We start from the raw sequence: 20376 nt of genomic DNA, 5'->3' as shown, positions 1-20376 counted from the left end.
GCAGATTAGCACTATATCTGCAGGTGAATAGATGTTTTTTTAGATTCTATGTTTTATTTTAACACAAAATTTATCTTGACCAAATATGTCCATGATTTGAAATCATTCCTTGAATTAAGTATTGAATTTGGCTGTTATTTTGAAAAAATCCCTATTTTATACTGTTTACAGGTGCATCTCCCTAAATTAGAATGTCATCAAAAAGTTAATTTATTTCAGTTCTTCAGTACAAAAAGTGAAACTCATATATTGTGTAGAGTCATGACAAACAGAGTAATCTATTTCAAGCGTTTATTCCCATTAATGTTGATGATTATGGCTTACAGCCAATGAAAACACAAAATTCATTATCTCAGTAAATTAGAATACTTTATAACAACAGCTTGAAAAATGTTTTTCAAATCCGAAATGTTGACTTAATGAAATGTATGTTCAGTAAATGCACTTAATACTTTGTCGGGGCTCATTTTGCATCAGTTACTGCATCAATGCGGCGTGGCAAGGAGGGATCAGCCTGTGGCACTGCTGAGGTATTATGGAAGCCCAGGTTGCTTTGATAGCATCCTTCAGCTTGTCTGCATTGTTGGGTCTGGTGTCTCTCATCTTCCGCTTGACAATACTCCATAGATTCTTTAATGGATTAAGGTCAGGCGAGTTTGCTGGCCAATCAAGCACAGCGATACTGTTGTTTTTAAACCAGGTATTGGTACTTTTGGCAGTGTGGACAAGTGCCAAGTCCTGCTGGAGAATGAAATTTCCATCTCTAAAAAGTTTGTTGGTAGACGGAAGCATGAAGTGCTCTAAAAATTTCCTGGTAGACAGCTGCGCTGACTTTGGTCTTGATAAAACACAGTGGACCTACATCAGCAGATGACATGGCTCCCCAAACCATCACTGATTGTGGAAACTTCACACTAGACCTCAAGCAGCTTGTATTGTGTGCCTCTCTACTTTTCCTCCAGACTGTGGGACCTTGATTTCCAAATGAAATGCAAAATTTACTTTCCATTTACTTAGTGTGTCAATGACTGCCTTCTGGACATCTGTCAAGTCAGCAGTCATCCCCATGATTGTGGAGCCTACTGAAACTGACTAAGGGACCTTTTTAAATGCTTAGGAAGCCTTTGCAGGTGTTTTTTGTTAATTATTCTAATTTACTGAGATAATGACTTTTGTGTTTTCATTGGCTGTAAGCCATAATCATCAACATTAACAGAAAGAAACTCTTGAAATAGATCACTTTGTTTGCAATGACTGTATATAATATGAGTTTCACTTTTTGTATTGAAGAACTAAAATTAACTATTTGATGATATTTTAATTTAGTGAGATGCACCTGTAGATGGCTTCCCTTGATGTGTCTCAAAGTTAATACTGATATACTAACATAGTTACTTTCTGTACAATAATGCTGTTCTAACCTTGAGTCATTGTGTTCACTTTCAACAGGTTATCAAGATTTCTTTTGAAGTATTTGAGCTAGAAAGAGGCTATGATACTTTGACTGTAGGAGATGGTGGAAAAGTTGGTGACACACGATCGGTATTATATGTGTAAGTAAAGCTTTTCATGACAAATTATAATCATGTCTGCAATAAATATCAGGGAAGATTAATCAGAAATCTCTGAAAATAAAAGTCTAAATATGTCCCAGATTTATTACAGTGGCTTAATTTGGTAGACTTTTAAACAGTCTAGTGCAGGGGTCTCAAACTCGTCTGGGTATATGGGCCGCACATGGAAAAAATTTGAATTTGGGGGGCCGCATTCTTTGTTCAATGTATACACCTTTTGAACATTTTTGCCATGTCTATTTTTTTATAGCTTGGGTCGTTATGGATGTGGCGATAATAAGCGTGCACTTTTTTGTGTTTACTTAAGTTTACATATAAAACAGCATTTTTAGTGCCCAATATTTTTTCATGCTTTATTTTTATTTTTATTTTTTTGATCTTTACAATTTTGTTTCCCCCAATTGGCCACGTACAGTAATATTGTCTTACAATTAGCATCATATAGTAATAATGGCAAACATCTTGTAGTAATGTTCCCCATCCAAGTCCCCATCTTGTACTAATGTGCCCCATCCAGGTCCCCATCCTGTGCCTATATGCCCCATCCAGGTCCCCATCTTGTGGCTATGTACCCCATCCAGGTCTCCATCTTGTGGTTATGTACCCCATCCAGGTCCCCATCTTGTGGTTATGTACCCCATCCAGGTCCCCATCCTGTGGCTATGTGTCCCATCCAGGTCCCCATCTTGTGGCTATGTACCCCATCCAGGTCCTCATCCTGTGGCTATTTGCCCCATCCTGATCCCCATCTTGTGGCTATGTGCCCCATCCAGGTCCCCATCCTGTGGCAATGATCCCGATCCAGGTCCCCATCTTGTGGCTATGTCCCCCATCCAGGGCCCTATCTTGTGGCGATGTTCCCTATCCTGGCCCCCAACTTGTAATAATGTGCCTCATCCAAGTCCCCATCTTGTACTAATGTGCCCCATCCAGGTCCCCATCTTGTGGCTATGTAGCCCATCCAGTTCCCCATCTTGTGGCTATGTCCCCCATCCAGGTCCCTATCTTCTGGCTATGTGCCCCATCCTGGCCCCCATCTTGTAATAATGTGCCTCATCCAGGTCCCCATCTTGTGGCTATGTCCCCCATCCAGGTCCCCATCTTGTAGCTATGTAGCTTATCCAGGTCCCCATCCTGTAGCTATGTGCCCCATCCAGGTCTCCATCCTGTGGCAATGTTCCCCATCCAGGTCCCCATCTTGTGGCTATGTGCCCCATCCAGGTCCCCATCTTGTGGCTATGTACCCCATCCAGGTCCTCATCTTGTGGCTATGTGCCCCATCCAGATCCCCATCTTGTGGCTATGTGCCCCATCCAGGTCCCCATCCTGTGGCAATGTTCCCGATCCAGGTCCCCATCTTGTGGCTATGTCCCCCATCCAGGTCCCTATCTTTTGGCAATGTTCCCTATCCTGGCCCCCATCTTGTAATAATGTGCCTCATCCAAGTCCCCATCTTGTTCTAATGTGCCCCATCCAGGTCCCCATCTTGTGGCTATGTAGCTCATCCAGGTCCCCATCTTGTAGCTATGTAGCTTATCCAGGTCTCCATCCTGTGGCTATGTGCCCCATCCAGGTCCCCATCTTGTGGCTATGTGCGCCATCCAGGTCCCCATCTTGTGGCTCTGTACCCCATCCAGGTCCCCATCTTGTGGCTATGTACCGCATCCAGGTCCTCATCCTGTGGCTATTTGCCACATCCAGATCCCCATCTTGTGGCTTTGTGCCCCATCCAGGTCCCCATCCTGTGACAATGTTCCCGATCCAGGTCCCCATCTTGTGGCTATGTCCCCCATCCAGGTCCCTATCTTGTGGCTATGTGCCCCATCCTGGCCCCCATTTTGTAATAATGTGCCTCATCCAGGTCCCCATCTTGTGGCTATGTGCCCCATCCAGGTCCCCATCTTGTAGCTATGTAGCACATCCAGGTCCCCATCCTGTAGCTATGTGCCCCATCCAGGTCTCCATCCTCTGGCAATGCTCCCCATCCAGGTCCCCATCTTGTGGCTATGTGCCCCATCCAGGTCCCCATCTTGTGGCTATGTGCCCCATCCAGGTCCCCATCTTGTGGCTATGTGCCCCATCCAGGTCCCTATCTTGTGGCTATGTGCCCCATCCAGGTCCCCATTTGAGGCTATGTGACCCATCCCGGTCCCCATCTTGTGGCTATGTGCCCCATCCAGGTCCCCTCTTGTGGCTCTGTGCCCCATCCAGGTCCCCATCTTGTGGCTATGTGCCCCCTGTGCTGTTCTTCACATACATAAAATAGAAAAAAAAAGATGATTCTCACCTGTCATCCATTCCCTCAGTGTCCTTCCTGCAGATGTGGCGCTCAGGCACCACAGAGTCAGACCCCTTGACCTGGTCCAGGAGGAGCCGCCGACAGCAGAGAGATTGTCTCCCAGCGCAGCATTTCCAATGCCAGCCGCCGGTCAATCAGAGGCCAGCAGCAGAAATCTGCGTACGGCAATGACGTCATACTCGCTGCGCCAACACATTTGCCAACGGCAATGCAGCGCTGCAGTCGGCGGCTCCTCCAGGACCTGGTCAGGATCATCAAGGAATCTGTGCCTGCGGGCCACATAAAGCAGCCTCAGGGGCCGCATGCGGCCCGCAAGCCGCGTGTTTGAGACCACTGGTCTAGTGTAAGTTTCAACCAAATATTATTTGGCTTATTTTGTGCCAGAAATTAGAACCTTAAGACACAACTTATTCCTTAAAGCTATGTCCCTCACAGAGGTTTGTGCTTGATAATAAATTTAGGGAGACATTGAGAAACCTTTGTCTTAGCATATCCTCCGTGTTTAATTTTTTTATCATTTTTTGGACAAAAATTTGACCTAAAAAAGAGTGCATTTTCAGTCATTAACACTTTTCCACAAAACCATGCCCTTGTAGAACAATCCTCAAAAAGTGTCTAAAGCATTAAATAAATGTCACACAATACACGTACTCCAGAATTCTAGCTCTAGCAGAATTTAAATAGTAGATCAGCTCCAGTGTGAGTTCAATTTAAAGAAAATGTTTAAAGGGCTAGCTAAAATAAAACATATCTAAAATATAATTAAGCTGAAACATTCTTTTTTTTTAATTAAAATTATACTTTCTATTGGAGCAAATTCTAACTATATGTTTATGCTATGTCCAGTCTTACAGGATCCAGTGTACCAGACCTTATTGTCAGCATGAGCAACCAAATGTGGCTTTACTTGCAATCAGATGACAGTATTGGCTCACCAGGATTTAAAGCAATTTATAAAGGTTTGTTACCATATTTTTAGCATACAAAAAAAACCATTGAATATATATGTATAAGTAACCATATAAACTTGTCAATCCAAACCGCTAATTCAAATACCATTATAGGTTTATGAAAAATGTGAAAATTTTATTTATTATTGAATTTTTTACAGAAAAATGTAATTTATCTTTTAAATGTTTTAATAGATATTACGGGGATTGTAAATAGTACACAATTGTAACAAGTTATGCAACCTGTTTATATTGAACAGGCAACTTGACAAGCAAGATATCGTTTTCAATATTCAAGAAAACTGACTGCATGGTACAGGAAACTTTTCCAAGCTAAACGTTATTTTAAATGTAGAATTTTATAATATGTTACATATAACAAAGTAAAAAAACAAAAAAAAAATCAAAAAATAAAAATAGATAAGTGCGTATTTTCTGTTTTAGAGTACTTATAACATCAACATCTATTCAATAAAAAGCTAAAACATATACTATACAATAGTATACTAGACCATAAGTAGTACATAACAACCTACCATGGACTCCTAGGATAAGCAGAAAAAAATACTGGGAACTTTATTGTTTAACAAGTCATATTGACTTGTTTGTACTTGTTGCTCAACAAAACATATATAGCAAAATATGCCTCCAAATTCAACACAAAACTTCACTTTTAATAACTTCTGCAGTCTCAGAAATATTCAACCTCTTCATCAGAAGTAACTTTAGTTTTTAGTAGAGCACCATTTGGCTGTCATAACCTGCTGCAAATATGATGCATAGCTAGTAGTGTTGAGCGAGTATGTTCTGTTCCGAGTATGCTCGGGCCGAGCTCTGAGTATTTACAGCTGCTCAGTGATATGGTTGAATCGCTCCCGTGTGCATGATTTGCAACTGTTTGACAGCTTTATAACATGTGAGGAATGTGTAAGAAATAGACATTCCTCACATGTAATAAAACTGTCAAACAGTTGCAAATCATGCACACGGGAGCGATTTAACCATATCACCGAGCAGCTGTAAATACTCGGAGCTCGGCTCGAGCATACTCGGCGAAAGGGTTAATAGAACATACTCGCTCAACACTAATAGCTAGGCATCATCTTCTGGCAGCATTCTTGAAAAATCTTAACCCATTCCTCATTGGCTTTGGCTTCCAGTTCACTAATATTATTGGATTTCCGTGCTGCAACTGCCTTCTTCAGATCCCATCAAATATTTTCTATAATGTTCAAGTCAGTGTAACTGTGATGACTGCACCATAATAATTCAGGACTTCTTCTGAAACCAAGTCTTATATGACTTTGAGATATGTTTGCGATTATTGTCCTGTTGAAGATTGAAAGATGACCAAGCTTCACAATCCTCGTAGAAGGCATGCTGTTTTCTCATAGCATTTCCTTATCCTTGCCCATCTGCAGGTATCCAGTGCCAGTGGAAGCAAAGCAGTCCCAGAGTATGATATGCTTCAATATCAATCGGGTGGTCGTTTCAGTGTATGCTTCATTTTTTTCTTCTGCTAATCCAAAGGCCCAAAAAGTTCTAGTTTTGTTTAATCACTTCACAGTACAGAGTCGCAAAATGTCTGCTGCTTATAGAAGGTTTTGTGCAAATTGGAGCTGAATTTCATTGTACTTTTAGGTCAGTACAGGTATTAGTCCTGGAGTTTGGACTGGGAGACCTCCAGCATTTATTAGGCACCATACTGTGCAAGTGGAAATTTCAGTATCTGCTGCCACCAAACCTTGATACAGGTCTTTTGCAGTCACTGAGGTGACCATCTACTTCCTCAGAAAACTGGTGGCAACTGGTGATAACATCCTCTTTCTGTCACATGCTAGCTGTGTAGACAGTGTTCCTTTAATATTGAATTTGTGAATTATCCTGTAAACTCTCTGTCCAGGAGCATTTAAAGGAGTTGTCCACTACTTAGACAACCTCTTCTCATTCCTCATGTTTGGCCCCGTTAAAATAAAAACACCTATACTCATATCTGGTGCCGGCATCCTTCTAGTATTGTCAGCACTCACATTCCCAGGGCTCACATGAGATAGTTGCGCCACCAAGCCCTGTGCCCAATCAGTGCTGGCTTCACTGTCCCTACCTTTGTGTGGTGGGCCACTGGGGAGGCGCCAGATATTGCAGAAGGACCAGCTGGGGTGTGTAGTCTCACTGGCAGCAGATAATGATGTCACAGTAGCTGAAGTAAGTCGCTGGACCCCTCAACACTTTCCTCATGTCCACAACAATTGTCAAAAGTGGGATGTGGCACTTGTGGATGGTATGGGACCCCCCAGGGGCTCTCCTGTAGCGGGGGTGTCTGGGTGCAGGTTTTGGAGTGCCCGTGATGTTTTTGCAATCTCAAGCAAGCCAGACATGTAGGTGAACTTGTAAACATAACAATTTTGCTGAAAGAGGTAACTGGGTATAATCTTAAAAGCAAAGTTCACAGTATATAGTGCATATGAAAGTAATGGTTCTCTCCTCATGAGACAAGCAAGGTTATGGTCTCTCAGGGTGGCTGTAGCAGAGTTCTCTTCACTTGCTAGTAGAGGAAATGCTATGCGCAGTCCAAGAAATATTACACTGATGGAGGGACCTTCACAGAGGGGCTCTCTGTGTAAACACACTAAAATGTGGATGTACTCACAGTTTTTAGCCCACCGTTTCCTTCCGCAGGGGGCAGGATTAAACAAAGTCGGTGGTGTGGCAGCCATGTGGATCTGGACTTGGCTAGAAGCAAACAGGATACCAAGCTTGCAGGAGAGCACATGTACAGCCTTATCTCTCTTGACTGGAAGAGGCTTCACTCTTTTTGTGATGGAGATTTTGTGAGGAAAAATGTCCCTCAGTGTGGCTTGGCATGGAAAAACTCTTTCTGTGTGAAATAGTGTCTGTCCCCTATATCTTCCTTAGGCAGCTTGAACTGCCCACAACTGGTTTGTACCAGTGCTCAGTAAGTGTGCGAGCCCTGAGCTGTAGTGATGAGTGAGCATGCTCGCTACTGCTCAGTGCTCGACCGAGCATCTCACTGCTCGAGATGCTCGGCGCTCGCAGAGTATTTCTGGGGTTGCTCGGCAGGAGCTCGGGTCCCCTCCCTCCATGTTTGGTGCTCTTTACAGAGCCAATTAGCATGCAGGGATTGTCTGCCATTCACTGTAATGCCGCAGCCATGTTAGATATGGCATTACAATGATTGGCTGGCCGCACAGCGTCATCAGGTCTATATTAGACCTCGCGCCGCCATGCTCATCACAGTCACTCCGGAATCAGAGAGTGTGGGGATAGGTGCTGCGGAGCGAGGGAGAGATTCGCTTGTTTATTAGGTAGTGTAGGTAGAACAGAAGTATATTACACATATCCATTTCAACAAAAAGTCCTTATGAGGACTAATCCATCTGCAGAGATATCAGGCAGGCAGGGTATATAGCAGATTGCAGTGCATATAGCACAAGAGGCTCCATTCCAGTTTTGTCTGCTGCTGCTGTTAGATATTTCTAGACATAGGCCAAGGTCTCATGGGCCAGGAATAATTTTTTTTTTATTTTAATCCTCATTATTTGCTTAAAAAGAAATCCAGAGAACACAGTTTTTTTGCGCCATTAGCTTGTTGGCACTGCAGAATACAGCCAGATCCTTTCCATATTACAGCACTAAAAATCCAGCTATTTAAAACTGTGGTTTGTCTGTCACAAGGATCATATATAATAGCGCTGAAAATATTGCCATTTCTGGCCTCCATTTAAATTTTGTTTGTGTGTCAGTAAAGCTATTGACACCAGTTTGCTGTTCAAAATAGTTACCTACAGGCCAGCTATTTAAAACTGTGGTTTGTCCATCAACAGATCATATAAGTTTGCTCCAAATTCAGCCATTTGTAGTGAGCGTGGAAGATATTGTCCTCCATTTAAAATGGGCAAGGCATGTGGCAAGGGACGGGGAACTGGACGTGATGGTGATGGTGCATGAAGAGGCCGAGGCCGTGGGCAAGCTGAAATTGTGCCACAACAAACACCCACATCTTCTCGCTCGACCCTCCTGTCCCAATTAATAGGGGGCCACAGAACACCACTATTGAACACAGAGCAGTGTGAAAAGGTTATTGGTTGGACAGCAGATAATGCTTCCAGTCACTTAGCCACCACCACCACCACCCTGTCTTCCACACGGTCAAGTCTCAGTAGCCATAAGTCAGGACCGCATATTCCTCACCCTGAACCTCCTTCCTCCCACCATGCCGAGTGCCCAGAGACAACTGATCCCACACTTGGACACTCCAAAGAGCTGTTCATTTTTCCATTTATAGATTAGGGACTCTTGCCCAGTCCACTTGAAGCGGGGAAAGAGGAGATCGCATGAAGCAATGCCCAAATATTGGAGCAACCACGGTCACACAAAGGCGAAGGTGGGAAAGTGTCAGAAGAGGTGGACTATGATGAGACACAATTGCCAGAAAGTCAGGAGGAGGACAAGAGTGCGGAAGTGGTAGACGAGGTGGTGGATGATAAAGTAACTGACCCAACCTGGCAGGAGGACATGCAGAGTAAGGACAGCAGCACACAGGGGGAGGGAGGCAGAGCACCCCAAGAGGCAGGAAGAAGCAGTGTGGTTGCCACAGACAGAAGACAGGACATCGTTCCCCGTTATACCAACACAAAGGAAGTTGCGAGTACAACTGTTAGGTCTTCCCAAGTCTGGTTGTTTTTTAAAGACTCTGCGGATAACCTCAAAAAGGCCATTTGCGCCACCTGCCAGGCCTGCATTAGCAGGGGTGGCAAAACTGCCAGTCAGACCACCACCAGCATGATCAGGCACATGGCAGCAAAGCACCTAGCTTTGTGGGCCAAACCCCAGGGTCCAGAAACAGTGTCTGCGGATGGCACCACTTCTTCTTCCGATGTTGTGCATGCAAGCCAATCCCCTGTCAATTGTGCATGCGAAGATGCCTCCTGCCCTGCACCTGTCATGCACTCTCTCAAGTAGCAGCATCAGGAAGCATGTCCTTGTCCCAGTGCAGCGTTCAGTTGTCCATACCCCAGTCCTTGGAACGCAAGCGCAAATACGCAGCCAATGCCCCACAGGTCACATTACTAAATTCCCACATTTTGCGACTGCTTGCACTCAAAATGTTGCCTTTTACGCTCGTGGAGACGGAAGCATTCCACAACCTGATGGCGGCGACCGTCACTCAGTACTCGGTCCCCAGCCATCACCATTTCTCCCGGTGTGCCGTCCCCGCATTGCACAAGCACGTGTCCCAAAACATTAGCCGTCCCATCAACACCGCAGTTAACGGGAAAGTCCACCTAACCACGGACACGTGGACAAGTGCTTGTGGGCAGGGATGGTACATCTCGCTTACAGAACACTGGGTTAACATAGTGGAAGCCGGGACCCAGTCAGACCTTAGGAGGGAACACGTCCTTCCGACGCCAAGGATTGTGGGCCCTAGGTCAATCAGGGTTGCCACCACAGTCTACAGCTCCTGCACCTCATCCTCTTCAGCCTCCTCCTCGTCTTCAGCCTCCATCTCCGAAATTACCAGATCAGTCACAAGCTGGAAGCACTGCAGCACTGCCTTGTCCAAGCGGCAACAGGCTGTGCTGAAGCTAATATGCTTAGGTGACAAACCACACAATGCTGAAGAGTTGTGGACAGCTCTGAAAGAGCAGGCAGATCTGTCACATCGCTGAACCTACAGCAAGGCATTGTCGTGTGTGAAAAATGGCGAGAACCTGGTGGTGGCTCTGAGGCGAGGCGAGCTCACACATGTACCATGCCTGGCCCATGTGCTTAACTTCGTTGTTCAGCAGTCATTTACAGCTTTTGCCGCCCTTGCCGTGTTTCAGCCACGTTTGCAGCTTCAGGCTCACAGACTGGTGTGTGATGTCCCCACACGTTGGAACTCTACACTGCAGATGTTGGGAAGAATTTGTGAGCAGAAGAGGGCAGTTGTTGAGTACCAGCATCAACAAGGCCATCAGTATTCAGTTCAGACTTCACACATAAGACCTCAGGAGTGGACATGGATGTCAGACATATGTACCATCCTCCAAAACGTTGAGGACTCCACCAAGATGATGAGCGGAGATGACGCCATAATTAGCGTCACCATCCGGCTTCTCTCTCTTCTGAAATGCTCTCTGCTCACAATCAAAGAGGATGCATTGCAGGCGGAGCACGACAAGATGGAGCAAGAAACCATACAGGGTGATTACACACAGCCCAGCCTCATCTCATCCCAACGTGAATTGGGTGACAATGAGGAAGAGGAGGAGGAGGAAGAACAGGAGCTAGTTTCATGCGATATAGACGGTACTACCTGCACAACTGTCATACCGTCTGTTCAGCATGGATGGCCTGAGGGGAGAGAGGAAAAGGAGGAGAGCATGATCAATCGTCCTCTTGGTGAGGACATGGAAATCTTGCCTGTTCAACTCAGCTATGCATGTCAGACTGCTATGTTACGCTGCCTTTCCCATGAGCCTCGCATTCTCAAAATTTTGGGTGACAGTCATTACTGGTTGGTGACACTTCTAGACCCACGCTACAAGGAGACCTTTATATCTATTATTCCTGAAACAGACAGGTCTACAAAAATGTGGCAGTACCAGAAAGCCCTTGTTGCGGAACTATTAAAAAAATTCCCATCTTAAAACGCTGGCGGCAGAGGTCACAGTTCGTTGGACAACCAAGGACAACAGGTGAGAGAGACACAACTCCAATCCAGCAAAGGCAGGGGAACACTGTCAAAGTTCTGGGAGAATTTTCACAGCCCCTACCATCGCACAAGCCCTGAGCCGCGGGTTACTCTCACAAGGAGTGCAAAGTTTGGGAAGATGCTGAGGGATTACCTTGATGACGTATCAACGTCCTCCGTGATTCCTCTGTGCCTTATAATTATTGGGTATTCAATCTGGATACATGGAATTAACTGGCTCTCTATGCCTTGGAGGTCCTGGCCTGCCCTTCCACTAGCATTTCATCAGAGCGGGTTTTTAGTGCCGCTGGTGGAATTATAACTGATAAGCGCATCCGCATGTCAACTGAAAATGCTGACAGGCTGACTCTTATAAAAATGAACAAGGGCTGGATTGGGCCAGACTTATCAACAACACCAAATCATAGCAGAGTAACATAAACTCAAATCCAGTGTCTTTTTTTGGGAGATGTATTCCCATGCACCTTTTCACAACCACACATGGGTATACGCTTCCTGATTTTGGCTATTTGCTCTTGTCCTCCTCCTTCTCCTCATCCTCCACGACCATATCACCAAGGTGACAGTGGTCCGTGATTCAACACTCACATAATTTTTTTATAGGGTGTTTATGATGTCCATAAAAAAATGTTTTTATACATTATGTCCATGTATACCCACCAGGGGTAAAAGTTTGTCAGCCCATACACTTAGTGCATGGGCATTACAAGTATAGGAGACCCGCTCCTTTCTATTGGGAACATTTTTTTATGAGGCCCTCTTACCTCCACGTCTCTTCCAAGGGGCATTGGAGTGCCTCCCAATTTTTGGCAGCCCTTGCTTTCACTGCATAGGCCAACACTATGGGACACCCGCTTCCTAATAATCGGAACATTGTTTTTAGGAGGCTCTCCAACCTCTACGTCTCTTGCAAGGGACATTGGAGTGCCTCCAAATTTTTGGCAGCTTTGCATTCACTGCATAAGCAAGCACTATGGGAAACCCACTTCCTAATAATGAGAACATTGTTTTTAGGAGGCTCTCTAACCTCTACGTCTCCTGCAAGGGGCATTGGAGTTCCTCCAAATTTTTGGCAGCCGTTACTTCACTGCATAGGCAAACAAGATGGGAGACCCTCTCCTTTCTAATGGGAATTTGTCATTACTGTGGCCCTGCTCTATGTGTCTTTTAATTTTTAGTGGGGTTTTTCCAAAATTTTGTCAGACCTTGCAGTCACAGCATTGGCATTACCACTATAGGAGACCCGCTACTTTATTATGGGAACATTGTTTTTACTGAGACCCTCCTCTATGTCTCTTCAAAGGGGTATTGGGTTGCATCCGAATTTTTGGCAGCCCTTGCAATCACTGCATATGCAATAACAGTATATGAGACCCACTCGTTAATAATGGGAACAACAAAGCATAGCCGGCTGATTGCTCTCTAACAATAGCGAGGGCCGACTGCTCGCCCTTTTAGAATAGTAAGGGCCGCCTGATGGTCCTATAAAATTAGGCTTTGTGACTTTCAGAGTCCCTCAATCATAAATGAAACAGGATCTGATGATGTGTCACACATCACATGGCCAGATAAGGTTGTAAAATGTTAAACTGGCATTTCCCGGTGAATGCATTTGTCTTAAAAAATAATGTAAAGAAAAAAAAACAGTAGGATCTTTCTTTAATATAAAAAACAGAGCCGCCAATGTTACCTCAATGTAATCACATTGTTCAGCTCCTGCACCTCCTCCTCCATCTCCAAAATGACCACATCAGTCACAAGCTGAAACAACTGCAGCACTGCCTTGGCCAAATGGCAACAAGCTGTGCTGAAAATAACATGCTTAATGCTTAGGTGACAAACCGCCCAGCGCTGCAGAGTTGTTGAAAGCTGTAACACAGCATCCTAATCTCTGTCTCTCACCGCTGAACATACAGCCAGGCATGGTCATGTGTGACAATTGGCGGAAACTGGTGGCGGAGAAATGACTGCCGGGGTACATACGGTTTCCCTCAATGCCAGTCCTTTCAACGAAGTTTTTCAAAATGAAAAACATTGGGCCCACCAGAGGATTTGATTCTGAGGGCTCACCTTTTTCCCCCCGCTCAAGAGCCCCATAGCGGCTGCAAAGATTGTGCTATCATGAACTCTTCTGATGGAGAAGCCAGAGCCCACCCGAGGACTCTCTAGTAGGACTGTACAACCCTACCGAGAAGCAGACCTTGCTGAGAAAAGTGTGTGGGAAGGTTCCTGGGCACCCTATGGCTTCTTTTTTACTGAGGTGGAAACCCACGCAAACACGGGGAGAACATACAAAATCCTTGCAGATGTTGTCCTTGCTGGGATTTGAACCCAGGATCCCAGCACAGCAAGGCTTCAGTGCTAACCATTGAGCCAATGTGCTGCTGTTCACCCTCTGATACCTAACAGGCTGGAGAAAATTGCACCTACTGCCACTCTATCTTCAGCTCCTTCGTGAGAAACTAATGTATTTGGGCATCCACTCAGTCTACCAAATAGAATTTCTAAGAAAGAAATTGGGGATGGCATCGATACTGGTACTCGGGACAGTGCTAATAGCATGGTGTCGTACCATAGTTCACTGGAAATATTCCAGGCTGATAGAAGGCTAGCAGATTACCTCAGAAAAGTACCCGCAGTAATGTTCAGGGACCCTTTATTGTGGAAGGCGGAGACAATACCGTGCGAAATAGTGGCGGCTGGGGACTGAGTATGGACACCCGGCCGCCGTCGGCATGAGGTTGTGGACAGCTTCCACCTCCACGAGCCTAAAAGGCCACATTTCAAGTGCATGCAGCTTTAGAGGACTTTCTGGGAGAAATGACAGCTGGAGTAGATACGGTTTCTCAAGTCCTTTCACCAAGTTAAAGAATATGGCTGTGGTGAAATACAACTCACCGACAAGCTGTGGACTGGCTCGGTACCATCCCTGGCCACATTCACCTTACCACGTGTTTGTGGTTAGGCGGTCCTTCCCAGTAAGTCCACTGGGGAGGGTAAGGGTAATGTTGTGGGACCCGTGCTTGTGGAAGGCAGGGACGATACCTGGAGAAATAGTGGCAGCTGGGGACCGAGTATGGACACCCGGACGCTGCCGACATGAGGTTGTGATAAGCTTCCGCCTCCACGAGCCTAAAATGCCACATTTCAAGTGCAAGCAGCTTTAGAGGACTTCCTGGGAGAAATCACAGCTGGAGTGGATACGGTTTCCCAAAAGTCAGTCTTTTCACTGAGCTAAAAAAAAAAATGTGGTGAAATACAACTCACCAACAAGCTGTGGACTGGCTTCGTACCGTCCCTGGCCACATTCACTTATCCACGTGTTTGTGGTTAGGCGGTCCTTCCCAGTAAGTAAACTGGGGAGGGCACGGGTAATGTTGTAGGAACCGTGATTGTGGAAGGTGGAGACCACACCGGGACAAATAGTGCCAGCTGGGGACAGAGTATGGTTACCCGGTCACCGCTGCCATAAGGTTGTGGACAGCTTCCATCTCCACGAGCCTAAAAGGCCACATTTAAAGTGCAATCAGCTGCCAGAAATTTGGCAGTATAGTATTGCAGCCTGTGGGTGGGTGGGTGGGTGGCTGGCTACATACTTGCGCTTGCATTCCAAGGAATGGGGTACGGACAACTGAACGCTGCACTGGGACAAGAACGTGGACGGTGATTGTTGCAAGTCTGCAATGACATGTGCATGGAGGGAGGCATCTTCGCATATGCCAAGGATCACTTATGATGGGCACACTTTTAGGCAGTGACCTGGGAGTCAGAGATGCTTCCAGGGGTCCTCCCCATGCTGTTCCCATGTCTTTTCTGCTCTGTATGCATGTGTCTGATTATGTGTTACACACCACATGGCCAGATAAGGTTGCAAAATGTTAAAATTACATTTCCCAGTGAATGCATTTGTCTTGGTTGAAATAAATGCAAAAGTTCAAAAACGCATCAAAAACGTTACGTGTGAACATAGCCCAAGGTGTGGAGGTGCATTTTTGTTTATGTATATTTATTTTGCCTTATATACAAGTGAATACCCAGGAAAGGATGTTCCTTAACTTATTTCCCAGGAAAATCCATTTTGGTTTCGTTTTTGTATGTTTTATTGTGAGTCTTTAAAAGTGGCGTAATACCTCAGACAACATTGTTGACAGAAGTGACCTGGAAGTCAGAAATGCTTCCAGAGGTCTTCCCCCATGCTGTTCCCATGTCATTTGAGCACTGTTCCCATCGATTTGGGCAATTTTTAGGCCCTCTGCAGACCGCCTGGAAGAGTCACCTGAAAAATGCTCGCGTTTCCCATAGAGTTACATTGGGCTTGTTGCTTGGGTCGAGCACCCGAACATTCGAATTTGCTTGACCCGAGAATTGAGCACCCGGCATTTTAGTGCTCGTCCATCACTACTGAGCTGGGAAGCTCCTCCCAGCCATTCCTATAGCAGCTTGTTGTGAGGAGAATAATCACTTAACTTTAATATGCACACATTGGCCAGTAGATCGCAGGAAAGTACAATTTACAATGCAATGTATTATATCCCCTAACTCACAGTGCCCACACTGAAACAAATCTACTACCACACGACAACTGTCTAATTTAGCAGCAGTAGAACCAGGATGCCACATTTGGACATATTGAACATCAACAGGAAGTCAGGGCTGCAGTTGTTCTTTCATTTTTTCTTGATGTTCTATTTGTCCAAAAACAGGGATAATGATGCCAGAATTGATTGGGCGCAGGGCTCATGTGATATAAAAACCTCAAGTGAGCCCATGAAATATGAGGGCCGACACCACTGGAACAGCGCTGGCCCCAAAGGTGAGTATAGGTGTTTGTATTTTAGCAGGGCAAAAATAGGCAATGAGAAGGTGTTGTCCTAGTAGTTGAAAACTCCTTTAAAGTCTTTTCAATATTTTTTTATATAATTTCTCTTGTTTTGTGCAAGTCAATGAATGATCTGTTCTCTTAACTTTTGTACCGCTCTTCTGGCATGCCAAGAATATTAGTGAACTGGAAGCCAATGCCCAAGAGGAGTGGGATACAATTTCTCAGAAACACTGTCAAAACATTGTGTTTGGCTATGAATCATCTTTGCAGCAGGTCATAACAGTCAAAGGGTGTTCTACTAAGCATACAGATAATTGCCATGAAGTGGGCTAACAATTTCCGATACTGTATTAATCATTAAAAGTGGCAATTTGTATTGAATTTCGAGAAACCATTTATTATAATAATTGTGTTGAGCTATTTAAAATGGTAATGTTTGTTTTTTTGCTAAAAATCAATTGAACACTTTTGATTGCAGCTGTATTAATCTACTACATAATTCACCTGATAAATTTAGTTTTTCTGGAGGGACAAAGCAGGGCTGTCTTTTTATTTTGTTATTTTTAGCCTTTTAATTGGAGATTTTCAGCATAAAAGGAGAGACAAAACAATGAAAACAAAACAGTACTTACTTTAAATAAACAACTCATTCTCTCCTTTTTTCTTGCGGCTGTATCCAATGGTTGTACAAATAAAAATGCTCAGTGTTCTTGAAAATTGAATCCAGAAGTTTATTGGCTAAATCTCAGGCATACATTAACTCTTAAGCATACAGTCTGTCCAGAAGTAGTACCTGTACATATTTTAGTATAAACATTTGTTTATAAAATCATAATTATGACATTCAAATATAAATCCACCTTTTAACAAGGTACAAGTTTTAACAAGTTTAACAAGTTGCAAACTTAGGTGTCTTGGTAGCCCAGAGAAGAATGCACTAGAATAGGTTTGTTTGTAGGTACCTCGAGGGCACCTATTCAGAAAATTTCTCTCCTCTTTCCCTATAATATCAGTCAGAGAAATCAGGAAGATATCCCACTGCTGCCACCAATTTGTCAGAGAGATCGACAAATTAACAATGACTACTATTGCTACTAGGCAGATTATTGGGCACTTTCATAGTGAAAGTATAGTATATACACATCCAAATTCACCCTTAACCAGCAATTGGGTTTATATATATATATATATACAGTACAGACCAAAAGTTTGGACACACCTTCTCATTTAAAAATTTTTCTGTATTTTCATGACTATGAAAATTGTACATTCACACTGAAGGCATCAAAACTATGAATTAACATATGTGGAATTATATACTTAACAAAAAAGTGTGAAACAACTGAAAATATGTCTTATATTCTAGGTACTTCAAAGTAGCCACCTTTTGCTTCGATGACTGCATTGCACACTCTTGGAATTCTCTTGATGAGCTTCAAGAGGTAGTCATCGGAAATGGTTTTCACTTCACAGGTGTGCCCTGTCAGGTTTAATAAGTGGGATTTCTTGCCTTATAAATGTGGTTGGGACCATCGGTTGTGTTGTGCAGAAGTCAGGTGGATACACAGCTGATAGTCCTACTGAATAGACTGTTAGAATTTGTATTATGGCAAGAAAAAAAGCAGCTAAGTAAAGAAAACCGAGTGGCCATCATTACTTTAAGAAATGAAGGTCAGTCAGTCCGAAAAATTGGGAAAACTTTGAAAGTGTCCCCAAGTGCAGTTGCAAAAACCATCAAGCGCTACAAAGAAACTGGCTCACATGAGGACCGCTCCAGGAAAGGAAGACGAAGAGTCACCTCTGCTTCTGAGGATAAGTTTATCCGAGTCACCAGCCTCAGAAATCGTAGGTTAACAGCAGCTCAGTTTAGAGAACCGGTCAATGCCACACAGAGTTCTAGCAGCAGACTCATCTCTTCAACAACTGTTTAGAGGAGACTTTGTGCAGTAGGCCTTCATGGTAAAATAGCTGCTAGGAAACCACTGCTAAGGACAGGCAACAAGCAGAAGAGACTTGTTTGGAAAAAAGAACACAAGGAATGGACATTAGACCAGTGGAAATCTGTGCTTTGGTCGAATAAGTTCAAATTTGAGATCTTTGGTTCCAACCACCGTGTCTTTGTGCGACGCAGAAAAGGTGAACGGATGGACTCTACATGCCTGATTCCCACCATGAAGCATGGAGGAGGAGGTGTGATAATGTGCTGGTGCTTAGCTGGTGACACTGTTGGGGATTTATTCAAAATTGAAGGCATACTGAACCAGCATGGCTACCACAGCATCTTGCAGCGGCATGCTATTCCATCCGGTTTGCGTTTAGTTGGACCATCATTTATTTTTCAACAGGACAATGACCCCAAACACACCTCCAGGCTGTGTAAGGGCTATTTGACCAGGAAGGAGAGTGATGGGGTGCTACGCCAGATGACCTGGCCTCCACAGTCACCAGACCTGAACCCAATCAAGATGGTTTGGGGTGAGCTGGACCGCAGAGAGAAGGCAAAAGTGCCAACAGGTGCTAAGCATCTCTGGGAACTCCTTTAAGATTGTTGGAAGACCATTTCCGGTGACTACCTCTTGAATCTCATCAAGATAAGGCCAAGAGTGTGCAAAGCAGTCATCAAAGCAAAAGATGGCTACTTTGAAGAACCTAGAATATAAGACATATTTTCAGTTGTTTCACACTTTTTTGTTAAGTATATAATTCCACATGTGTTAATTCATAGTTTTGATGCCTTCAGTGTGAATGTACAATTTTCATAGTCATGAAAATACAGAAAAATCTTTAAATGAGAAGGTATGTCCAAACTTTTGGTCTGTACTGTACACATACAGTGGCATGTAAAAGTTTGGACATTCCTGATCAAAATTACTGTTATTGTGAGCAGTTAAGCACCCCTCACCCCCATCCAGGTATGCATGGCACCCCTCATCCCCATCCTGCTATGCATGGCACCCCTCATCCACATCCTGGTATGCATGGCACCACAATCCACCATCCTGGTATGCATGGCACCCCAATTCCCCTTCCTGGTATGCATGGCACCCCTCACCCCCATCCTGATATGTATGGCATCCTTCACCCCCATCCTGGTATGCATGGCACCCCTCCATCCTGATATGCATTGCACCCTTCATCCCCATCCTGATATGTATGGCATCCTTCACCCCCATCCTGGTATGCATGGCACCCCTCCATCCTGGTATGCATGGCACCCCAATCCATCATCCTGGAATCCATGGCACCCCAATTCCCCATCCTGGTATGCATGGCACCCCAATCCCCAATCCTGGTATGCATGGCAGACCTCATCCCCATCCTGATATGCATGGCACCCCTCATCCCCATCCTGGTATGCATGGCACCCCAATCCACCATCCTGGTATGCATGGCACCTCAATTCCCCATCCTGATATGCATGGCACCCCAATACTTCATCCTGGTATACATGGCACCCCTCACCCCCATCATGGTATGCATGGCACCCCTTGTTCCCATCCTTGTATGTATGGCACCCTTGATCCCCAACCTGATATGCATGGCACCCCTCATCCTGGAATGCATGGCCCCCTCATCCTGGTATGCATGACACTCCTCATCCCTCTTCCTGGTATGTATGGCACCCCTTATCCCTCTTCCTGGTATGCATGGCCACCCTCATCCTTCTTCCTGGTATGCATGGCCCCCTCTTCCTGGTATGCATGCCCCCCCTCATCCCTCTTCCTGGTATGCTTGGCACCCTTCATCCTGGTATGCATGGCACCCCTCATCCCTCTTCCTGGTATGCTTGGCACCCCTCATCCTGGTAGGCATGGCACCCCTCATCCCTCTTCCTGGTATGCATGGCCCCCTTATTCCTCTTCCTGGTAAGCTTGCCACCCCTTATCCTTGTATGCATGGCCAACCTCATCCCTCATCCTGGTATGCATGGCACCCCTCATACCTCTTCCTGGTATGCTTGGCACCCCTCATCCTGGTATACATGGCACCCCTCATCCTGGTATGCATGG

At 44.9% G+C, this 20376-nt stretch overlaps 1 protein-coding gene across 2 annotated transcripts in view; it reads left to right on the top strand.

Annotated features, from left to right (window-relative positions):
- Nucleotides 1-20376, top strand: part of CSMD1 (CUB and Sushi multiple domains 1) — a 2980041-nt gene that overhangs the window by 1972515 nt on the left and 987150 nt on the right. For both annotated transcript variants that reach the window (XM_073675393.1, XM_073675394.1), the window contains exons 11-12: nt 1450-1553; nt 4720-4832. In XM_073675393.1, the coding sequence (XP_073531494.1) occupies nt 1450-1553; nt 4720-4832 (217 nt within the window). The remainder of the gene's footprint in view (nt 1-1449; nt 1554-4719; nt 4833-20376) is intronic.

This window comes from Phyllobates terribilis, unplaced genomic scaffold (assembly GCF_046119375.1).
Source record: "Phyllobates terribilis strain yellow unplaced genomic scaffold, ASM4611937v1 Scaffold_3__8_contigs__length_932513732, whole genome shotgun sequence".
Taxonomy (NCBI): Eukaryota; Metazoa; Chordata; class Amphibia; order Anura; family Dendrobatidae; genus Phyllobates; species Phyllobates terribilis.
This window is presented reverse-complemented; position numbering and strand designations above follow the sequence as displayed.